Consider the following 23,970-nt stretch of genomic DNA (forward strand, 5'->3'; position numbering starts at 1 on the left):
GATTTTCACATAAACAGTATAGGGTAAGAAGGGTAAAGGGTATGGGGCAAGACATACAGGAAAAGAAATCCTTCACATTTGTATTATAGCTGTTACAAGTTTTTACTTCTATTTACAATTTCCTTTCTTTTATATAGTTACTAAAATTGTTGTCATTATTCCATTAGCTAGGAGTTTCTCTTATGTATCATGAAAAAATAAAATTAAGCTTTCCACAGTTCAAACTAGAGTTTCTCTACAATTTTTATTCATTATTTTTGATCTTCAAAGTTTCTTTCTACCCAGTCATAAAATGGGGTCGTTATATTTTTCTTACTTCCGTCTTTCAAATGGTTCGAAAATATGTCCATTTCTGCTGTCTCAAATATTTTTGTCACAAGATCGCTTTCTGTTGGTATCTCTGATTTCTTCCCGTACTTAGCATACAATATTCTTGCAGCCGTGCCCATTCAGAGACTTGTGAGCAACATGTTGCTTCAGAGCTGCAAGCTGCGAACTGCTGAATTCAATAGCATTTAGTCAGAGGAACTCCTCAGAAACTGCAGTTAAGTCAGGTCCCAAATATTTATTTCTTTTATGGGCACAGAAAACTTGCTGGGTGAAGGACAGGCTTATACTTTTTTTTTTACATAAATAAATGACCTAGTGAGCAAAGGGCCTTTTATTGGAGTTGCTCCTAGGGTCACCCACAGGCCTGGAGAAAAAAAGTACTTGTAATAAAGTCTTAACGAGATGTCATTTACCCGCTGATGTTATTTACCTTCATGTCATGACAAGCTTCAGCTTCCCATTTGTACACATTCAGCCTCTATTAAAGGGACAGGATATTTCCCCCCAGGCCTGATGGCAATCTATGTTACTTCTGGGGCATGAGAGTGCTGTAAGTTGTGCTCTTCCTGTGCTGCTCTGTTCACCAAAGGAAGTCCAGTTCATATGGCAAAAGCTGGCACTTGTCACAAGCACACATCAGTGTTGCCCCTCTGAGGTGATTGCAGTATAGGCTCCTCCTGCATGCCCTGGAGCTTCTGGTGTTGCTAGAGTCATACAGGAACTCATGCACAACACCCCCTCATCCCTCATCTTCCCTTTTCCAGGGCTCGTTTCGTAGAAAAGAGCTAGGGGAACTCATTAGCATAACTCATTAGCATATGCCACACCCCCTGACATCAACGGAAGTGTGTCATAAGGCCACACCCCCTGACATCAACGGAAGTGTGTCATAAGGCCACACACCCCGCCCCCAACGGTCCCGGCCGCTGCCGCCGGCCTTGCAGCTCCACTGCCGAGCCCCCTGAGGGGCCCGGCGGTGGACCTGCAAGGCCGGCGGGAGTGCAAGGAAGCCCCACGAAGGCCCTCCCTGGCCCCAGGCAGGCAGGGGTGGGGAGAGGCAGGGAGGAAGCAACTTACCTTCCCTCTTCTCCTGCCTCCTCCTGGCTGAATGAGGGCCGGAAGCAGGGCGGCCAGAAGCAGGGGGCGGGGCTTCGTCATATGCCCCACCCCCCGTACCTCACCCGGGGGAACTGCGATCCCCCGCGTTCCCCCCCGAAATGACCTCTGCCCTTTTCCTTGGTTACATTTTAAAAAGTGGACTTTGAGTAGTAGTTTTGGGGTCTAGTAACTGGACTGGGAACGTGCTAAAAATCTTAGGCACGTATGAACCTGTAGATTGCAACAACAATGTTTTCTTGCACAGAAATAAATGTAGCCACTTGCTCAAGTATTCTCTTTTAATGACACCATATATCCAGTTTCTGAAACTAGCACACAAGGAGTGGCTGAAGTCCAAGCCTACTTCCATTTCAGTAAGAACCCATTTAGTCTTGTAAAATGATGGCAAATTATGGCAGTGATCAATTCTTAGTAAAATTCCCATATAATTTTAAAGTTATGCACTAATTCTTGCCAACAGAAAACTGGAATAAGCTTTGAAATTGATAGCACCTACCAGACATTCTCCTCGAACACAGATACTATGAGAATCCTTATAGGAGCATCGTGTTCCATCATGTGCCGGTCTTTTCATATACACAACATCACCTGTTTCTTTAGACTCACAGTAAAGGTGGCACCTTTCTTTAGCTAAAAGAAGAAAGACTCCTGTGATTTATCTGTTCAACACATGGTTTATTATTTGTCTAGTACATGGCTGGCATTTCAGTGAGCATGCTTATGATGGGACCATTATGCTCTTGTTATTTATTGAAACAAAAACAAAAAAGTTCAGATTTTCAAAGATTCCCATCAATTCACCAAGGGAAGAATTTAGATCTATGTGCATGAGGATTTCCACCAGGTTTCCCAGATGTGAGCTGCATCCATGATCAGTAGAGAGGGATGCTTATATTCTACCTCATTAATGTATCAACAGAATTAATTGAATTCTGAACAAAGCAAAGCTTATGTAATGATGCCATTGCAGGGCTGCACTGACATGCTCAGTGGAGGTGCTAAATAATGAATGAGCCTAACAATGGCATGCTCACCTTCCTGAAAGTGTGTTCCCTCTCCAGAGGATGCTTGAGGCATATGGCAAGATAACCTGAGTGCTATTGTAATGGCTAATGCTACTACTACTTTTTCCAGACAGGAAATTCCAGTCTTCTAGATTTGACAGACTGGCACTAAGTCTGCTAGAGGCATACTCAGACAAAAACAAAAAAGTACTAACCATCATTATGCTCATATGGAAGCCAATGGTGCTTCATGTTCTGATACTCAAAGAAAGGATCCCACTGTTTGCACTGCTCCTCTCTGAAATCTTCATAATCTTTAGGACAGTCTTGTGTGCTGCAAAGCTGGAACTCATAGCTTGGACCAAAACATGTACGACCTCCATTAGCTGGGCTAGGAATTTAAAGGGAGAAAAAGAAAAGCAACATTAGAAGGTTACATCACTTACATCAGCTACCATTGTGTCAGATCCTTCACTTACCTTTCAATTATTTCTTTGGTTGTAAAAATAGAAAGATAGAGAATCAGAACAGTCCACTGTAATGATTCCTTTTTCCTTTTCTTTAGTTTTTGGCTATCTGTGACAAAGGCTGTCTCACGTCAGCATCACCTGTTTCTTTAGACTCACAGCAGAGTCACATGTCTCTAGAAAGTCTGTATCTATAGGAAGACAAAGTGCCACAGGATTGCAGTCTTTACTGCTAGATTTCACAAGATGTCCCACACTACTGTGACACTCTGCAATCAGATCTTATAAGTGAAAATGTTGCCATTTCACTTAGTGTTCACATGTACAGGCTTCTTGTTAAAAAAGATGAATTGCAGTCCAAGAAGCAATTGTATTATGGTTGCCAAACCCTTACCAACTTTTAATCCTTCACAAAAAACAGAAAATTGTTTTCAAAAGTTCAAAGAAAGGGCAGTTTACTGTGGAATCAACCCAAGAAACCACTAAGGCATTTTCCAGATTACCTTAATGTTCCATTTTCATTCCCCAATGTTACTAGGCTTTTTCTTGTGTCCAGATAGGGTTGCCAAATGGCACTTACCCTTGTGGCGGGGGACTCCAGCCTGGCTCCCGGCTGCCATTTGAGGGGAAAATATAGAGTTTTCCCCTCAAATGGCTGTGGCCCCGCCCCCAGCATGCCCGGCGTTATGACGTCACTTCCCTGTGACGTGCACGTGGGGGGTGGGGTTTCCCTGGGGGCCCGATTCTGCCGCGGCAGAAATCGGGCCTCCAAAGCGGGGGTTTCCCCGCCCCCCGGCCCAATTTGGCAGCCCTATGTCCAGACAACTTCATCAACATCCCCATGCTGTTCTGGTCTTTCCTGTCTCCCCCCCCCCCCAATTCCTTCCTAAATTAGTTTTTCCTGTACTTTTCCTCCCTATCAAGGAACGCATTTGCAAGATAGCCTCTTGCCCAGAATCTGAACATTTTTCCCCCTCGCGTTTTGGGCGGTGAACTTTTAAAAAATATTTGCATGCCAGCACTAGAATGTTTCAGTGCTGGAGGGCACCTGTGCTGAAACAGTCAGTCCCATTGAGAGGCCTGACACCAGCAGCCAATCATTACCCATTTATTTTCTCTGCAGCCTGATCTTATGCATGCATTGGCCACAGCAAATTTCAAGGTGCTCAGTGGGACTATCTTGTGTCAAAAGCCCAGAGCCCTTGGTTCTCATGGAAGCATGAAAGAATATTGTTCGGCCAAAGACCCATCCAGAGGGGTTAGTGTTTGTGTGCATAAACACAGAGCGTCTCTTGGACGATCAGCCACCACTCCACATGAAGCTAGTGGTTCGGCAGAGCTAAGTGAGGATGGTGCTTTCATGGAGCCTGTCCCTCAAGAAAGGGCACAGGCACTGGAGATTGAGGCAGGCTCATGCTGGAAGCGCCCCTCTTCACACACACTTACTCAAGTGTAAGCCCCACTGAGTTCATTGAGAGTAAGCCCAGGTCAAATAGATAGGCCACTGGAGCTGTGTACTTGATGCAAGTCAGGTAAAGGAATTCACAATTTTTTGGGGAGGGGGAGCCAATCAGAGAGACTGTTCAAATGCAGGAAAAGAGGCAACCAATAAGGGGTGAGACATGTACAACAGGAACGGCTCACAGTTGTAGTGTGATGGGCAAGGAATGTACTTTAATGGGGATTGCACAGACCCCTTAAGGCTGCTGAAACGCTGCAACGCTTCAGTGCATACACACACATCTGGAAAACAGAGCAGAAAATCAATCCTCAATGTGAATGTGAACAGACAGAACCATGACAGGGAAAAAATGGGAAAACCCCCATGTAAGTGTGAACTGATCGCACCAGAAGCGCGATCATTGGAACCACCATGACACCCACAAAAACCCAAAAGGTGGCTGCAGTCTGGAAAATACCTTAGTTACAACTAGGTGGTGATGACATTTTGGTAGCGACTTTCTTAGGGTAGGTCATTCATGAAAGAGCGTCTACACAACAAAAATAATTGTTTAAAATATTTATATCTTAGCTTTTCCCCATATCAAAACTTTAAATAGCCTATCCAAACTAAAATACTTTCAGCCTTGGATCTCTGAGTGGAGAATACAGTGACCACTGTCAATATTAAAGATGGTCATCCCTGTTTTAACATTTATTTCACAAACATGATGCTTGTAAGGTGATTTTGTTGCTACTTTTTAAGTTGTCTGTTCAACTTGTATTTGGACTTTATGATCTGAGCGCCTGAGAGATTGACTGAGTGCATCATACTGCACATAAGGATGAATTCCCTTCAGTAAAATGAACTGAGATCATGCTGGGAATACAAGAGACTTCACTTATGGTTGTAATTCTACAAATGTTTAATATTAGCAGTTGTATGCACTTTGTATTTTTGATTTAGTTCAGCAGTGAGCCCTAAGGATGTGCACCTGAAAAAAACACCAGTATTTTCCAGATGTAGACTTTTGAAACACTGTAAACAGTGTATTTATGATTATATTTGGCTTCATTGATACCATTTTGGGTTTTGGGTTCATGCTTTTTGTGTAGTGGCTAAGTGTGTGGACTCTAATCTGGGAGAACCAGGTTTTATTCCCCACTCCTCCACTGGATGACCTTGGGCAAGCCATAGTTCTGTCAGAGCTGTTCTCTCAAGGACAGTTCTGGAAAGCGCTCTCTCAGCCCCACCTACCTCACAGGGTGTCTGCTATGGGGAGGGGAAGGGAAAGGAGTTTGTAAGCCGCTCTGACACTCTGAGTGAAGGGCAGGATATAAATCCAGTCTCCTCCTCCCACTCCTTCTCCTCCTCCTCTGGGATTCTTGAATTATTTTGGTTCCACTATTCCCTACAGGACTTTGGGAGTGGGCTGAAGTGATTGTTTTTCAATCAAATGACAACAAAATTGCAGGGGACCTAGTGTTGCCTGTTCACTAAAGACCAACACCTCTGGAGTAAGGGTACTGTCCCCACACAGGAGTGAGAGAAGGAGGCAGGGAGAAGGAGCTAGGCAGACCAGCAGCTTTGCTAGGCCCTGGTCCTGGCTTATCTGGGCCAGGAGCCACCTTCCTCAGGCCAGGCAAGACTCACATCAGCTGTGGGCTGCCTTTCCTGGGCCAGGTGAGGTATCTCCCTCCTCCCTTTGTCTGAGACACTTGAATTGAGAAAAAATAGGCCTAGGATACTTAAAATGCTAGCCTTGGATATTCCTGAATACTGGTATTCCTGAGAATCCTGAATTCTGCTCCAGATACTTGAAAACACTTATAAGGCTAAATGAAATATTTGCTGGATAGCTCACCACTCCCCTCCATCAAAAAGAGACTTACGGGAGGGGGGAATTTCATTCAGCTGTCCCCCCCCACCCTCTCCACGTCTGGTGACAGAAAGGGCCCCTTCTCCTTCTCTCCCCCTCATCATCATCCAGCACTGCTGCCTTGGTAGAGGGTGGGATGGTGAAGGGGAGCAGAGGCAGCTCCTGCTGTCCTCCACTGTTACCACCTTAGAATTGATTTCAGTAGCACTGGGAGGCAGGGAAAGCTCCAACATGCCTTCAGTGCTGCCACTTTAGTGGTGATTCTGGTGACAGTGGAGGCTCTGACCTGCCTGCCGTCAGTCATGCTGCCTTAGCATCAGTGGCAGCAAGCAGTGGGAGGAGGGTCAGGTGAGGCTCCTTCCCACCTCCTGCTCTGCTGCCTTAGGGCCCTTTTCAGTGGGGGTGGGGGTACAGTCTCCCCCTCCTCACCCAGCCAGAGGGCTCCCTCAGTGGCAGGCAGAAGAGGAGGAGGCAACTGTGCAAACACAGACAAGTTTTGGAAACCCCTCAGTCTTTTTAAGATTTCAGATTTTCCTGCAAACTTAGGTACCCCAAGGTTGGAGAAAAACCTTCCTTCTGTCAATGTGGCCCCAGTCTGTGGATTTAAATAAGGATTAAAGTAAAAGGAAACTGGTTTTTGGCCTGTTTTTTAAAAGTTGAACAGACAAAGCAAGAAAAGACAGTAAGGTAGGCAGCAGGCGAACCTAAAGAAGGAGGACATTCCAAACAACATTGAGCAGGTCTGCATTATTCCTCTCAACCGAAGTTCTAGAATGAAATAACCATATGATACCAAAGCAGAGTCCCAGATCAGGGCACAAATTATGTAATTTACCAATATTTTCATCAGAAATCTTTATTAGACATTAACTAGAGTTGTTTGCTTAGATTTAACTTACTGAGGATTGTCACACTGCCGTGTTCTGTATCTTACTCCCGTTCCGCAGGTTCGAGAACAGGCACCAAATTTACTCCACGCTCCCCAGTTTCCATCTTGTTTCAAGATATCTGGAGTTAACCAGATACAGTGACCTTTAAAACAATGCTAAAAAAAGAAAAATATACCAGTGTGCATATTTTCATAATCAGTTTTAATGCTGAGTCACTCTTGACTTCTTACTTTTTGGACATTAGCAAAAGCCCAATGAACGGTAATAAAATAGGTACCCTCACATTTAGACAAATGTTATTAACACTGCCTGTAAAATAAATTAGAGACAATTCTGAAAAGAAATAAGAGACAATTCAGACATGCATGCAGCTCACTGGGCAACACATTGAAAAATGCTATGGGTTGGATCCAGGCTAAACTTTCTACTGACAAAGGTGGTGAAGTAGTTTCCACCAGTTCCCTCTTCCTAGTGCAGACGGCCCATTTGGCTCTGATGCTGATCCTGAGGGTCCCCTGTCTCTCAAGAGCAGCACTTCAGAGAGATCAGTGCTCTGCACAAGGGGGGGGGGAATGGGGGCAGAGAAAGGAATGTTCAGTTTCACTAAAAGAAATGCTTCCCCTGAACAGAAGATTATGGCAGCTTCTTCTGGATATAGGCAGAGGTCATTTCGGGGGGGAACGCGGGGGAATGCAGTTCCCCCGGGTGAGGTGCAGGGGGCCGGGCACACGACGAAGCCCTGCCCCCTGCTTCCGGCCGCCCCGCTTCCAGCCCTCATTCAGCCAGGAGGAGGCAGGAGAAGAGGGAGGGTAAGTTGCTTCCTCCCCGCCTCTCCCCACCCCTGCCTGCCTAGGGCCAGGGAGGGCCTTGGCGGGGCTTCCTTGCACTCCCGCCGGCCTTGCAGGTCCACCGCCAGGCCCCTGATGTCAGGGGGTGTGGCATATGCTAATGAGTTATGCTAATGAGTTCCCCTAGCTCTTTTTCTACGAAATGACCCCTGGATATAGGTATTCACATCACAAATAGGGTTGCCAGTCCCAGGTCCGTAGTGAGTAGAGCAGGAGCATGCACCTGAATCCCAAGCAATGAATCACCACTTGGAAATCAGCCCCGTGTGTATTAAAGGGTCTTTTCACGAGAGGAGCGTGTGGCCAGCAACAGCCCCTCTCCCTCCCTCCTGAAAGATTTAAAGGGCCCTCCAGCTGATCGGCGGGCCATGTGCTCCCTGCCGATCAGCTGAAGCCCTTTAAATCTCCCAGGAGAGGAGGGAGAGGGGTGGCTCGGGTGATAGCTCTTGAGGGCGGGGCTTTGGGGGAGTTCCCCCACTCCTGGAATGCCCCCCAATCCCCCCAACAGAGCAATGAGGCAACCTGGCAACCCTAGTCACAAAAATTGAATTTATATTCTTATTTAATTTGAGTTGAAATGGCACCATTTTTAACAGACAAAATTTGCTTCTGCTCAGCTATGTAAGCAAGGGTGTTATTGACTTTTGAGAAATATCATTCCAGTACACAGTAAGATTGTATGTAAAATCCAGATGAAGAAAAGCTACAGATATATTAAGCCTATGGTAAACAGCATGAAATTAGTAGCATTTCCAATTTTAATAGCATATTTAATGCCCATAGTACATTGGAGGTAACAATTATTTCAACTCTTCCGTGAAATATGAGAAAATATAGCTACAATAAGTATTTCTACTGCTATGAATATATTTGACCTAAAATGAGTTTCTTCAGGATAAAAACTGTTTATAAAAAATTCTTCATTCATCTCAAATTTATGCACTGATATATTTTTTCACACCGGCTTCCAAGAGGTGGAATGTACTAAAATTCAGGTGGTATATTGAAATAATTATATTCTAGTGATGATTTAAAAAAAATGCAAAAGCCCCGATGACCCAGGTGATAAGGGTAGCCACTTCTAGGGAACTGGGACAAGGAAACTATGGGGAACCTGCCATGTGGATACCACATTGCTGTTGCACTTTATCTGCAGCTACACCAGCAATAGGGAAACCACAGAATCCTGTCCATGCATGTAAATCACTATAATCTGGACTAAATACAATTAAGTGCTAATCGGCCAATTTCCCATGCCTTATATTGAATCAGATCTCTGGTCCATCAAGATCAGTCTCATCTACTTAGACCTTCTACTTGATCCTTTTAACTGGAGATGCCCAGGACTGAACCTGGGACTTTCTGTGTGCCAAGTGGATATTCCACCACTGAGCCACGGCCCTTCTCCATAAACTGCAGCACACAGTAAATGAAACTTACATAAGGAGGAGTAAAGAGCCATGATGTTGTAGCACAAGCACAGTCGCACAGTTACAGAGCTGCTTGTGAAAATGTTTGAGCTGCTCATCAAACAGAAACATCGAGGTGCTGTGTTAATGGGGTTGGTCTCAAGGGCAAGCAATGTGTTCAGTCCAGGTAAATTTAGCTGGCAAATGTGTTCATGCCAAAAAGTGCAGTACTCACGTTTGAGTTTACTTCTGTGTTTACCTCCATGGGAAGGTCAGATGGTTTAAAGAAACAAACTAGCTTTATCAAAGGCCCCCAAACACTGACAAGTTACCTAATACATTTACAAATTGACTTCATGCACATTGTATGTTTAACATGTTGGAAAATGCACACACTGAAAAACTTACACATACTTTGTCTTCCTAATGCAGTTTCCTAATACCTGTTCCATGGATGAAAAAGAGATACCCATAATTTATGAAATGGCTAAGAGATTCATCAGAAAAAGAGGAAGAGGTAGAGCACTGGGACAGAACTCTACTAAAGTGTAGTTTCTAGGAATATTCCAACTGGAAAATTCAAAACGTTCAAATAAATACAAGAGCTGATTAAAAGAAATGCTATTTTAGACAGCTTTTAACTGAGATGGGAAATATACCCTGAAGGAAAAATTAAGGATAATTTCAGATAACAGGTTTTAGTTGAGTATGTCCCTCCTCTTTTCCCAGACAACCATGTTAATAACAGAATGAGGAAAGAAGAAGGTTTCTGAAATAACGTATCAGTCAAGATTCCTGTTGAAATAAGCACCAGCATGTAGCAGCCCAACAAAGAGCTGAGTAGGATGGCCTTAATAGACTGTTATGTTCAGATAAACCGTTAAAATCTGGGGTTGGGAAGTATTTTTAATGTCATATCATTGCTTCATATTAGGTTGCAGTTCTGTCAATATGGGCGCTTGGTACACACACACACACACACACATATACACACACAGATGGCTGTAACAGCCAGTGTAATCATTCACTTGCTTTTCTGAAAAATCAGCTTCAAAACCAACGTTATGCAGTTCAGCCAGCCTTCAAATCTAGGCACTTGGCAGGCACTATATGCAAAACATATGGCTGAACACCCACTGCCAGCAAAAACAAAGAGAAAGTATTTATAATGCAAAATATCCTTAAGCATAGGATGGCCAGTATTTAAGCAGGAAAAAAATTGAAAAGATGACAGTTTATCACTAATAATAAGGGAGAAAGGCTACAATTAGTAGCACTGTGACAATGAGAACCCTGTCTGGTCATCAGCTGGTAAGAAAAGAGGAGACACTGGGTATTCATAATGGGGTTCTTGAGTATGCCAGCAAGATATTTGAGGTCAAAACCTAATTAAGTTATAATTACAGTAGCAGAGTATAAGAATGAAGACTATAATGAGGGGAAGGTGCAGAAGCTGAATACCCCTGATGCTGTCTCATCAAAGAACAGAAGACGTTTTCATAGTGGCTACAGTCCACATGCAGAAATGTGTTTCACTAGTACATTTATTGATGCATATTTTGAGAGCTGAATACAATCCAGCTACACTGATGTCAGCACTTAATTAAGGCCCTAAATAACTTGAAGGATCATCTCCACCTATATGAACCTGCTCAAGATTTGAGCTCAGCCAGTGAGCCCTGTTGAGAAGCCCTGCAGGTCATGGCTGCATTAGCAAGGGCTCAAGAGAGACTCAGTGGCTGTTCCCAGGCTGTGGAACTTCCTCCTTTTGAAGATAACCTTTAGCAGCACCATCTCTTCTGCAGCACCATCTCTTCTGGTCTTCGATCACAATTTAAAGACATGTTTATTTAGGAAGGCCTTTGAAATTTAACTGTTTGTCTGACTTGTGTGAATAGTTGAAACTTGCAAATCGTTCCCTTGACATTTCTATGAACAGCAGCAGAGATAACCAGTTGCTGTTCTTAGGCTAGTTAGGGATGAGGCAGCAAATTGTAAACATTACCCATAAGCATCCAGTCATAGGAATCACCCAAAGGAGAGATTTCATTTCTGGAAATCATGTTGTGTCCTTCGCCACTAGTTCATTTCTGGAAATCATGTTGTGTCCTTCGCCACTAGTTCTTGTAGAACAGTAATAGAAAATGGTGCTGTGCACCAATTCACAAACAAACAGGACTTGGGAATGGGAAAGGAGAATGAAGATTTGGTTCCCAATGCCACCCAGTAAATTCTATGGGATAAGGTAAATAGGAACAGCTGCTCCATGGAAAACGTTCATAGGTCAGTCTGAAACTGTAAAAAACTGCACTGCTGTAGAGACTGAGTCTTTTGGGGATCTTCCTTTAATCCAGTTTTTTTCCAGACTGAACTATGACATTTTATTTAATGAAGGTATAAAATATGTGGCCCTGACAGGGTATATATGATCCCAATTTCATGGAATAGTTGTGTAAAAGGAACGTTCGTATTTTATGGACTGCATCTTCTTGGAAATCTTGTCAGATCTTGGAAGCCACACAGTGTCAGCCTGGGTTAGCATTTGGATGGGAGACCACCAAGGAAGTCCAGAGTAACAATGCAGAGGCAGCCAATGGCAAACCACCTCTGAATGTCTTTTGCCTTGTGTAAGGAACAGGTCGGTTTGACCCCACTAATAAGTGGGCAAGCGGATTTAGCTGGTGAGCAGGGACACCTGGGGGACTGGCCCGGGAAGGAGACACTTGGCTTCAGGAGAGTCCAGCAGATGGTAGACAAAGAGAACAGATGAGATGCTGATGGCAACAAAAGAGAAAAGTGAGCAAACTCCTAGCTGTCAAGAGAACCGCTCACATTCATCAGTGGTATGACTGTCCCAGGAGGCAGAAAGCTTAGTGTTCTTCAGGAAGAAGGATGTCAGCCTACTGTAGACAGGGCTAGCCATGGAAGGGCCTGCCCTCACCAGATGGACTTGCTGTGGAGAGTGAGTGAGCAGAACAACCTAGCGGTGGTGGAATAGATGCACAGGCTTGTTATTGTAAACTTTGATGAGCTATTAAAAAGGAGATTTAGGAGAAGGGGGACCAAGGATGAACCCAATCAGGTGGCCCTCAGCAATTTTCCTGTGAGGTCCTGGGGACTGAGGTCTTTAAAAAAATTCCCTATCAAGAGGCAACACCTTGAAAACCCCATAGGGTCACCATAAATCAGCTGTGACTTGATGACCACCTCCCAACCGAGTCCTAGATACCTAGAATTTACCTGAATAACTATTTAACCCTATGAGATTATGACTGAAGCAATATATAAAGAAAATCTGAGGACTCAATATGCATACTGGGGTGGCCTAAAATGTGTTGGGTTGTAGATCAGTTAGATACACAAAGGGAAAAAAGTATAATTGGTTCATCTGAACTTGGACCATTATGTATGAAATTTTTGCGGTGAACTGCAAAATATTTTTCCCCATGGCTAACGTTTTCAGTTCCTCTAATGTGGCAAAATCCTGCCAATGAGAAGGTTATTACTATGTCCTTTTATGACACAGCGATGTATTGACAGGGCTGGTTTAGCCCATTCCATCTGTTAATCTGCTAAAGATTGCCTGTGAGGGCTGTATCGAACAAAAAGGCTGTGGAAGCCAATGAATATTCTTTTGAAAAGTCCAATTTTCTCTGTCTCTGTGGTGACTAACACAGCACATATTTATCCATCTGTCTCCTGTCTGGGAGAAGCTGAGGTCAGCTTTCTCAGTGTGAAATCATCTGGACTGTGTTGATTGCCTTTGGAAAACATTTTTCCCCCTTGGTTAATTTCCTTTACTGTATCTTTTATTTGATTCTCCAGCTTTTATGGAAGAAAACTAAATGGCATTTGAGAACATGCAAGGAAAAGGGTATGGACTGTTCATATCCCTTTGTCTTTCCATGCAATGAATTAATTATTAGAAGTAAGGTAGACAGGGCTCAGAAAAGTTTTCTTCAAGATCAATCCTCCCCCCCCGATTATCACTCCATCCTGACCTTCTAAGATTTGATAAAATCAAGCTAGCCTGGGCTACCATTTGATTTTATAAAGTGTGTATACTGTAGATCTAAGGTGTGAATTAATAGCCTCAGGTAAGGGACAAACATTAACCAAAATGCCGATGAACTGCAAGGCTCAAGTTTCTGTTGGATACACACTGGTCTCCTTTCAAAATTGCAAAGAAAACTCCCACATTCATTCTTGATACTATCACAGAATGTTCCAAGCACCACAACATCAAAATTCATGGGTGAATTTTCTTCCGACCTTCCCATAAACCTAACCACTTCCAGCCAGTTCTTCAGACCTCACTGTCCAGTCTAAATCCTCTAAAAATGCTGTTCAATTCAACACTGAACATTGTTGATCATTTTGCTGATGGATAGGCTGCTCTATCAGTTTTCTGCTCTATATCAGCACTTGAGGCTCAGAAGAATTAAGAAGAACCATCAGCAAGATGATGCTAACTAAACAAAACCAATGTAACAACCAGTTCTGGCACTTAATTCATTCAGCTGTTGCAAAGTCAGGATGTTTTTCTGACGCACTGACCATATTTAGATTGGCTCGCACTTTTAATAATGGCAGATGGGAATAGAGGTATGAAATCATGAAAACTTCAGATCTCTAAAGTGGAGGCAAATGGAGAATATTTCTGAACCAACATCTTTAATTGATTATAATGCTGTTCTCCTTTTCCCTGACAAACTTCCAATGAAAATATTCTGACAGAGTTGAGCTACTTCCTTCATACACTTAACTGAAATGGAACCTGCTTTGTAGCTTAACGAAACTGAATATGTGTGACCTGATTCGCACATCATTGTTGACCACAACTGATTTAGTTACTGAGAGAACTCTTGGTACTAATGTGTAATCACAACAATGATAGAATAAGAACACAAGACGAGAAGAGAAGAAGAGGCCTGCTGGATCAGACCAGTGGTCTATCTAGTCCAGCATCCTGTCTCCTCCAGTAGTTAACCAGTTCCTCCAGAGGTCCAACAACAGGGCAAAGAGGCCGAGGACTTCCCATGATATTGCCTCCTGACTAGGGTTACCAATCCCCAAGTGGGGGTAGGAGATACCCCACTTTTGCAGGCTTTTGCTTGCTGGCGGCCAGCTGGCCAGTGGGAGGAAATTTCCCCCCACCCCAAACAGTGACATTGTGCACGATGTGCTGACATTACCCAGAAATGACGTAGGTGCATTGGTGACATGGGGGGGGGGGTGATGCTCTGGTTTTTGACCAAAGCTCTATGGTTTGAGGGCAACTTTACCATAGTTTTGCCCAGAAACCAGAGTGTTGCCCCCGATGTCACTGGCGTGCCTACGTCACTTCTGGGTGATGTATGCATGTCGCACAACATCCCCACCCACTCCCGGAATGCCACCCCAATCCCCCCACCAGTGTAACGACTGGACCTGGCAACCCTCCTGACACTGGTATTCAGAGGTTTACTGCCTCTGAACGTGGAGGTTCCCTTTAATCACCATGGCTACTAGCAATTCAACTAACATTTGAGTCTTGCAACGCAGTCCTAGCTCTATTTACAGATTTGTTCCCTGGTCCTCCTTTATGGAACTCGGATCACCTTACATATGGTTCTCTAGGTGGTCTCCCATCCCGTCATTCCTCAGGGCAGATTTGCCTGGCTTTTATACTAGAACTTTATCACTTACCTTCTGATGATTGTCTGTAGCTTACTTCCTAGTATGTTTGCATAAGATTGCAGCTTAAGAGTTGGGTAGTGTTGAGGGTGTTGTAGCAGGGGAATGGAACTTAGTATCCTAAGGTCTTGCAGAGGTTTGTTGTGACCGCTTATAATGGTTAAAGTTATAACGCTCTCAATGAAACCAATGGAAAAACAAAAATAACCACCTATATCCTTCCACTGTACCTATATTGTCATGATGGAGCTTAGCGTTTGACTAACCCTATGCAGTCAATCATGGAACACCAGTGACAGTATGCAACCCTGCCAAAAACACCTGTAAATCACATAGGGCACTGCACAAACTGCCAAGGCTGATAAATACAGGAAGAACATATTGCAAACATTTGTCTCCCTAGAGCTCTTACTGGTACACAGACACCCAACATAAATGTCATGTCAACTCTGACTGAGGATGCAAGGACAATGGGTCCCACACAGGTAAGCAGGGGAATAAGATTCTATGCCCCCCCAATACCAGTCTCCCGTGACCTCCTTCTCAGCCCAACAGTGTGGTTACTTAATAACCCTTACACTCCAACAAGTGCTAGCACTGTCCCACACAGGCCACATGGCAAATATGTGCTGTGTAGACCCCCTGTGGCTCATGAAATTCCAAATCTACGTTTTCACCCAGCCTGTTGAATGCATCACAGACCACCACTAACTTCCTAGCTGAGCATCAGGCATTTTGCTATGCTACTTCTAGTCAAACATTAATATTTCCTTTTGTCTTTCAGGCTCACCACCTGTCCACATACAATAGCACAAACAGAAACTGCAGACAGTGTTCCACGGCTGCTTCCTACAGGGGTGGGATGAATATACTCTCTTCCAAACAGGTGAATCTGGAAGAACGGGCAACTCCAACTGCAAAGGTGGATGAGGCATGAGCCTAACCTTGCCAGCTAAGAACATTTCACTACCTACATTACATAACACCTTGAAAAACCTAAATAAACATTAGAACAAAGTTTGAGTTCAGTGGCACCTTTAATACCAACAACTTTGTTGGACTTAAAGGTGCCACTGAACTCAAACCTTTGTTCTACTGCTTCAGACCAACATGGCTACCCACCTGGATCTACATAAAACATTAATATGCATAGAAGTCTGTTGTGTTTTCTTGACAGCAAAAACCTTTTGAGTGATGTTTATATTTAATAGCCTTTGGAGAAGGCATGAGATGACAGGCAACCTCTTTACAGCACAAGATGCCATAAAATCCAGTCTCTTCTTGCCACACAAGAGCCAAATGAGTTTCATGTGAGAAATCAGTCCAGTTCACACGAGGAACCCATCATCACTTTTAAGGAGCCAGAAAAATATCTTGCCAAAGTGACACATTAGGCATAATAGCAGTGAACCATTGCTACATGATATTTTTATTATCCTGAAAACCATCAACCTATCAGGAAACAGTTTGAAAAGAGAGGTTACTAGTAGAAATATTACTTAAAATGTATACAAAGCACTAAAATTAAAAGGGGCTTTAAAAGCAGTTATTAGATTCATAAAATGTAGGTTCGACAGTATGTAAGGGCATACAATACAGGGAAAGGATGAGAAAACTAGGTATCTCAGCTAGATGGACAGATGATAAAGATTTTTAAATCTTTCAATAGCTGCACAAAGCTGGGCTAACAGGGGTAGTTTAATACCAGCATATATTCAGATCTACATAGTTGTTCTGCCTGTTTGTTACTAAAGCATATAGAGCTCAGCTCCTAATTTTACACTGACATTTTTTCAATAAAAATAACACTTTAGAAAAGAAAATGAGAAAAAAAAATAAAAGACTGTCTCTTTAAGCTTTGCAGCCATGTTTGGTAGGACTCTGGAGAGGTGGCATAAACATATCCCAAACAAATAAATAAACACAGAGAATATTTCTTCCAGTTTGGCCATATCCTGGTACAAAAAAAACAACTAGAACACAAAGGAAAAGAGAAAGAGATGAGAGAGTGAGAGAGACTTTGGCTGCTCTCCCCCAGCTTGAACAGCGCTGACTTGACAGCATAACATCTCTCTTTATCATACTAGACCCTTTACATACTCATTTATAGAAAAAAGGAAAAGGGGCAGAAGGCTGCTCTTTTAGCAGCAAAGTAAAAGTGATCCAGATAACCATTTACCAACTGATATATCAGCCAGCTGTTCATATTTTCAGGAGATTATTACCACATGTGAAGAGCAGATGTGTGGGGAAACAAATACTTTATTTAAATATTTCTCTGTGTTTAAATGTACCTGAAGGTATCTACTACTGATCAAGTATGCATCTATAATAAAAGAGGCCTCCAGAGACTGGTCAGCACAGAGGCAGGATCAGCTCCACAAAGTGACCCTCATGTGGGAGAATGGGAAGGGATAGCAACACCCTGTCCCTGTCCACTTTTTATCAGCCTCCCATCCTTCCTTCCCATCTCCCCTGCAACTGCCTCCTTCTCCTCCTCGTTGCCTCTACTACTGATCAAGTATGCATCTATAATAAAAGAGGCCTCCAGAGACTGGTCAGCACAGAGGCAGGATCAGCTCCATAAAGTTACCGTCATGTGGGAGAATGGGAAGGGATAGCAATGCCCTGTCCCTGTCCACTTTTTATCAGATCCTGCCTTCCCATCTCCTCTGCAACTGCCTCCTTCACCTCCTCGTTGCCTGCCTCACCTCCCTTGCCTCACCTGGCCTCCCAGCTGGAAGCAGAAGCAGCTAATCCTCCTTGCCTTCTTGCTACAAACAGAGCAGCAAGCCATGCATGGCCTATAGGGCTTCCCGAACTCTCACTGGACTCCTTCCTCTTGTGAGAGTTTGTCCACCATTTTGGCTGTCTGGCAACTGGCAGCTGAAAATGATGCCTGAATTCTCATTAAAGCATGAAAGCCCTACAAGGCACGCACATTTTGCTGTGCTGTTTTTAAAGAGGCCAGGGGGTGGTGAAGTATGCCGAAGCAAGGACAATTAGCTGCTCTGGGTCATAAGAACATAAGAGATGCCAATGTTGGATCAGGTCAAAGGCCCATCCAGTCCAACACTCTGTATCACACAGTGGCCAGAAATACCAGTGCCATCAGGAGGTCCACCAGTGGGGCTAAGCGCCTTAACCTTTCCTCATAGGGAAAGTGTTCCAACCTCTTTATCATTCGAGTTGCCCTTTTCTGCACCAGGTAAGGGTGGAGGCGGCAGCAGCAGCTGGCACTTTGAACTGAGCTAGCATTGTGTGGAAGGTGCACTATGAGAACCTTGTTCTAAAATGGCCTCCCAATAACCTTTTGTTGGTATTTAGGGAAAAGAGTCCCTTAACAGACCCTGGTCCATTAAGCACTGTCATTCAAATCTGTTACATATAACTCCAGTTTTCCACAATAGCTCACTGGGGCTCCCACAGTGCCAACCTTCTGTTTTGTGCTACAGGCTGGATCCTCATCTTGTCTGAGCAGCCCTCGATGCCACATGGAGCACATTTCCCCACTGGGTACCAAATCTAGGAAGGGACTTGCATGTGGGAGCCTGATTCCATGCACAGGATGCCCTTGCTGAACCAGGTTGACTTTATATAGCAAAATGAACGAGCATTAACTTCCCATCTGTGACCTGCTTGGCAGTGGACAGCACCGTTATCCATTTTCTAATAATCCAACAGCAAAAGATGAGATTGCAACACACACTCCACTTTCTCCTCGTACGTAATGCAAATGGGTGTGATAAAATTGATTCCCCCCCTCCACCTGCTCAGCAGCAGTCTAATAACATCATAAAATATGTATACATTCAGGCTTGTAGGGAATAATACAAATGAGGAACAGGAAAGCTCTACAAGGTCAGATCTGCCAACTTCTTACACCAGCAGTTCAAATTAGTTTTGTATATTTTATTCTGCAATAGTTTGTCTATTCATAACCCTTTCTTCCATATCCTTGGATTTTTAGAAAAGGATAATAACTCAGTTATTTTAACATGCAAAGTTTGCACTATACAGCAACAATAAAATCATTTCCCAAGAGAAGGGATTTTCAGCATTGCATTATTATTATACTTTTTATTAGGCTCATTACTCGTATTTATTCCTTCTTGTCAGGGATTTTAGTAAACTATTAGGCTTTTTATTAGACCAGTCACATAAAGGCTAATTGTTATATTCAAAAACACAAATAAAACCTGGTTTCGGAATTCAGAAGAGCTGCCTTGTCCCTTGTTAATTTGTTCAATAAAACACTTGTTTTATGGATTCATTTTACAGCAAAGGCTATAAAGTCATTAATTAACAGTTCAGATGGGAAGAAAAACAGACAAGAGATAAAATAACACATGACTCTAAGATGAAGGAAAAGTCTGAGGAGGTTTCATACCTTCCAGTATCAACACAGAGACCACTCGCCTGTAATCTCATGTGGTCCTGGGAGTTTTTGTAGGAAGGAACCACACAGCTAGGGCCAAAGAGATGGTTCTTTCCCTAACAATCCATGCTGCCCTTCCTTTTGGCTAGATGACATACATATGGGAAAGATCCATGTCACTGACCCTGCTGCTTACATGGTGAGTTTAGAGCAATACAGGAAGAAGTTACAGGGAATTGCTTCCTATGCTGCTGTGTGATATCCATGAACTGGAGAAAGTGGGTTTAGTCCTGCATAAAATCACCACCAATGGAAGGGATTTCCACCAACTTCTTCACCTTCTTTCTCCCACTGCAGCCCCAGTGCTTGGGGACAACATGAGGGGGAATTGGCAAAAAACTCCTTCCCCTTCTATTCATGGAAATTTTTCACTGGATCCAATTCAGTTTCTTATCATTTATTTAGCTGCTTCTCCATAAATTATGCCAAAAGTGGCTTACAGTAAAATCAATAAAAATATTAAGGTGCATTAAAACCATCAATAAATCATATGAATGAAACAACAGGTAAAACAGCAGCACAAAATACATTGCAAAGATTCAACAGGAAATTAACCATGTAAGATAAATGAGCAGGTAAAAGTCCTGCCAATCCTTTTACATGTGGAAAATCTGAGTGTAGGATTGTTCCAGCTTTCCATTCCAAGACTTCTTTAATCATTAAGCATATAATCAGAATAGTTAATTTAAAAAAGAAGAAACTAACTACAAATGAATTAAAATGATACTTGCGAAGTAAAGGAGAGAGAGTGCAAGTGCATATCATTAAAAGACAAGTGGGGTACCTCGAAAGTGCATATCATTAAAAGACAAGTGGGGAACCCACAAAGACTTATGGGGTACCTCACTACCCTATATCCCTTTCCCTATGCTTTTTCCTGGTCTTAAGCTTTATTTGTTATTTATTTACTTGATTTATATCCCACCTCTCCCTAATGGGGACTCAAAACATGATTACATGATTCTCCTCCCCTCCATTTTGTCCTTATAACAACTCCATGAGATGGATTAGATTGAGAGAGAGAGTGACTGGCCCAAGATTTTTTAAAAAAAATTATTTACTTAAAATTTAAAAGAACAGTTAAAAATAGGAAAGCAAATCCTGATGTTTATGCAAAACAAACAGGGAAGTGTTGATTTTATGTGCTGCTGACGCTTCTAAGAGGGGCATCCATTTTTCTTGGAGGTTGTCAGGGTCAGGTTGATTTTCAGATCGAAGGATACTAGTGGAAACTTTGTCCTGTAGAAAAAAGTCCCACAACTTCAGATACCAATCGCTCAGTAGCAGTGTCTTCTTAGATTTCCAATGAAATGCTATAACATTCCTAGCAGCCGCAAGACATAATTCTATTAGCTCTTTCATAAGCCCATTGGGGGCGGGATGGCTCCAATAATTCAGGAGGAACAAGGAGGGTTGCAGTTGGAGGGTGCAACCTGTAATTAGAAATATTTGGGCATTAACTTCTCTCCAGAAGGCCCGGACCTTGGGACACTCCCACCAACAATGAATATAGGTGCCCCGGCCACCACAGTTTTTCCAACATCTGTCAGAGATGCCATGCAGCTGATGTGGGGTCAGGTACCATCGAAATAGAAGTTTATAGGTTAACATTTGAATATTGGTGGAATGGGAGCGGCAAAGAGGAGAGGACCAGATCGCAGTCCACTGTTCAGAGGTAAGCACCTGACCAATAGCTCTATGCCATTTTATTTGATATCCGGCCTGATCCTCTTTAAGTTGAAAATTGAGAAGATAGTAAACTTTCGATACCAGTCCTCTGTTAGGTAAGGACTGAGCCACCATAAGGTCTTCAAACGGGCGTAAAATTGTGTCCGGCGGAGGGGGATGTGAGTCATGGCATATTAAGTGTTTAACTTGTTCGTATTCAAACCAGGATACCCATCCCTGTAGCTTGTGTTCTATTTCTTGTTGAGTATATAGGCAGCCCCCGGCCATGATGTCACAAGACTGGCCCAAGATCGCTCAGCAAGCTTCCATGGCAGAGTGGGAATTTGAACCTGGGTCCCTCAGATCCTAGTCTCACTCTAACAATTTCACCACACTGGCTCTCATCTCTCCCCCCCCAGGTGGCAGTCTCTCCTTGGGAAAACTCTGGTCAAGTTGCAAAAGTCCTGTGGTAGCATGTTGCTCAGGCAAGTTATAGGGTGGCCACTGCAAGGCCTGGCTAAGTTATACAAGCTTTGCACAGGCTGCTGCTGGGCTCAGGCAAGTTATGTGGCATCAAGTCATAGCCACAGCTACAACTAGGTGAGTTGCCTAAACTACATGGTAGCAAATTGCCTGGTAGTTGCTGCTGGGCAGGAGTGGTCTGGGAAGCCAAAATAGACCTGGAATGGGCTCTGCCCCTCCTCCTTGCATTTTAATGACAGAAACCAAGATCTGAAGGCTGGCAATATTGTGGTTACTGAGCAACCCCCACAATGGCCACCGAGATCTTAGAAGGCATTTCTTAAAAGTACAGCACTGCTTCTGATATTTTGTGGGGTTTTAACTCCCTAGTGGGAGGGAAAGTGACATGGCATAGCCTGATCTTGTCAGATCTCGGAAGCTAAGCAGGGTTGGTGGAGGGGAGACCTCCAAGGAAGACTCTGCAGAGGAAGGCATTGGCAAACCACCTCTGCTTCTCACTTGCCCTTAAAGTCCCTTGCTGGGATCACCGTAAACTGGCTGTGCATTGACAGCATTTTATACACACACAATCCTTCAATTTTTTTTTTTAAGATTTCAGATTTTTCTGCAAATGTTGGGCTTTACTCAGGTTCATAGAAAGGTCTATCTTATCTGTTCATATCTTCAACCTTCAGATTTAAGTATCCACAGATGGGGCCATGTTGATATTGGTACAGCTTTCCTGAGGCCTAAAGGCCAAAAGAGACTGCACCTGATTGAAAAACTATCAACCCCTGTGGCCCAGGACTATACTTGAGCCAAGTGCTGTCTCTGGCAGCAGGACACTTATCTATGTACTGTATACATGCCCAAATCTATGTACTGTTTTGCTTATATATCAGCATGAAGTATCCATCCAATATCCTTTCTTTTCTACTCACCCTTTGTAATGTATTCAGTCCCGACCGCGTGGCACCCGGGGGCTCCACACGGTCCTGCTAAACCTCGGAGCTTTGCTCCAGCGAACAATGGACTAAGCGGATCATAGCCCGCACCAATCCGAGGGCTAGGCTCCCGGCCGAGAACCCATGGAACTCTCGGCCACTGTAAATAGCCTATTACAGTGTAGGCTTGTGTTTTGGGGTGTGGTTTTCACGGAATATAAGCCGGCCTGCGAGCTGGCTAAAGTTGTCTTGTTTTCCACTAATAAAAGTATGAGAGCTGTAATCACTCGTCAGTCTCAGTACTTTTCACTGGCGACGAAGATGGGATTCTACTTCCCATGAACAGAGACCAAGCACTGAGCATCGCATCGAGCCCTGCGCTGAGATCACCGCATGCCAGCATCTTCGGTTGTCGCTCACTGCACCGCTCCTAGCACGAGCATCGCACCGCTGACCCCGAGAGCAGCACCGCTCCACTCCTGAGCCGCCACCTCCACATGGAACCAGTAAGATGGCTGCCGCCTCCAAGAGCCTCCCTGCTTTTGACATCTCCCACCCCACACAATGGGAGACCTGGCTTGAGACCCTTGAGAGCCACTTCACCATCCATGATGTCACCAATCTGGGTAAGAAGAAGGCATACCTCCTCTGGCACTGTGGGATGGAGGCCCATCTTCTACTGAAGGACTTGATAGCACCCTGGCTGACCAAAGATGAGTCATACACCACTTTGGTCAAGGCACTTTCAGACCACCTGGCTCCCAAACCAACGACATTTGTGGAGCAGATGGACTTCTTTGCAAAAGTCCAGGGCCCCGATGAGACCGCCTCCAACTTTCTTGCGGCTCTGCAGTGGGCCACCACAAGGTGTTTGTTCCCAGATCTGGCTGACGCTCTACTAAATCAGTTCCTCTTGGGCCTACGGGAGCCCAACCTCCGGAGGAAGCTGGTCAGCCAAGACAACCTGGATCTCGACAAAGCGATCCGGGAGGCCACCACATACGAGAAGGCCCATAAAGACCGCTGCACTGAGGTGATCCACCGCACACAAGCGACTGTTGGTTCCGACGTCTCAGATGAGGAAGAGGTCCTGCAGGTCCGCCACTAGTCGTCTCAGCACTCTCATCAATTGTCTGGATCCACCTCAGGCAAGGCTTCATCAGCTCCCTCGTCTGCTTGTGCCAGCTGCGGGGAAGCTTATGAGTGGCAGTCGTGCCGCTTCAGGGATGCGGTCTGCAGATCATGCAACAAGGCAGGCCACATAGCCCGAGTCTGTCGCTCTCAGGGAAAGCATCAGAAGGCTTCGACGCACCAGCCCAAACTTCCCTCCGACCTCAACATGATCGTGAACCACCAGCAGCAGCACCAGGTCAGTAACTTGCCCCCTAATAGCCC

At 44.1% G+C, this 23,970-nt stretch overlaps 1 protein-coding gene across 1 annotated transcript in view; it reads right to left on the reverse strand.

Moving 5' to 3' along the window:
• Positions 1-23,970, reverse strand: part of ADAMTS2 (ADAM metallopeptidase with thrombospondin type 1 motif 2) — a 408,143-nt gene that overhangs the window by 34,370 nt on the left and 349,803 nt on the right. The window contains exons 10-12 of the mRNA XM_015426443.1: positions 7,140-7,285; positions 2,669-2,844; positions 1,946-2,079 (exon numbers count right to left, since the gene is read on the reverse strand). Of these exons, the coding sequence (XP_015281929.1) occupies positions 1,946-2,079; positions 2,669-2,844; positions 7,140-7,285 (456 nt within the window). The remainder of the gene's footprint in view (positions 1-1,945; positions 2,080-2,668; positions 2,845-7,139; positions 7,286-23,970) is intronic.

Source organism: Gekko japonicus, unplaced genomic scaffold (assembly GCF_001447785.1).
Source record: "Gekko japonicus isolate JY-2015 unplaced genomic scaffold, Gekko_japonicus_V1.1 scaffold1030, whole genome shotgun sequence".
In the NCBI taxonomy this organism is placed as follows: Eukaryota; Metazoa; Chordata; class Lepidosauria; order Squamata; family Gekkonidae; genus Gekko; species Gekko japonicus.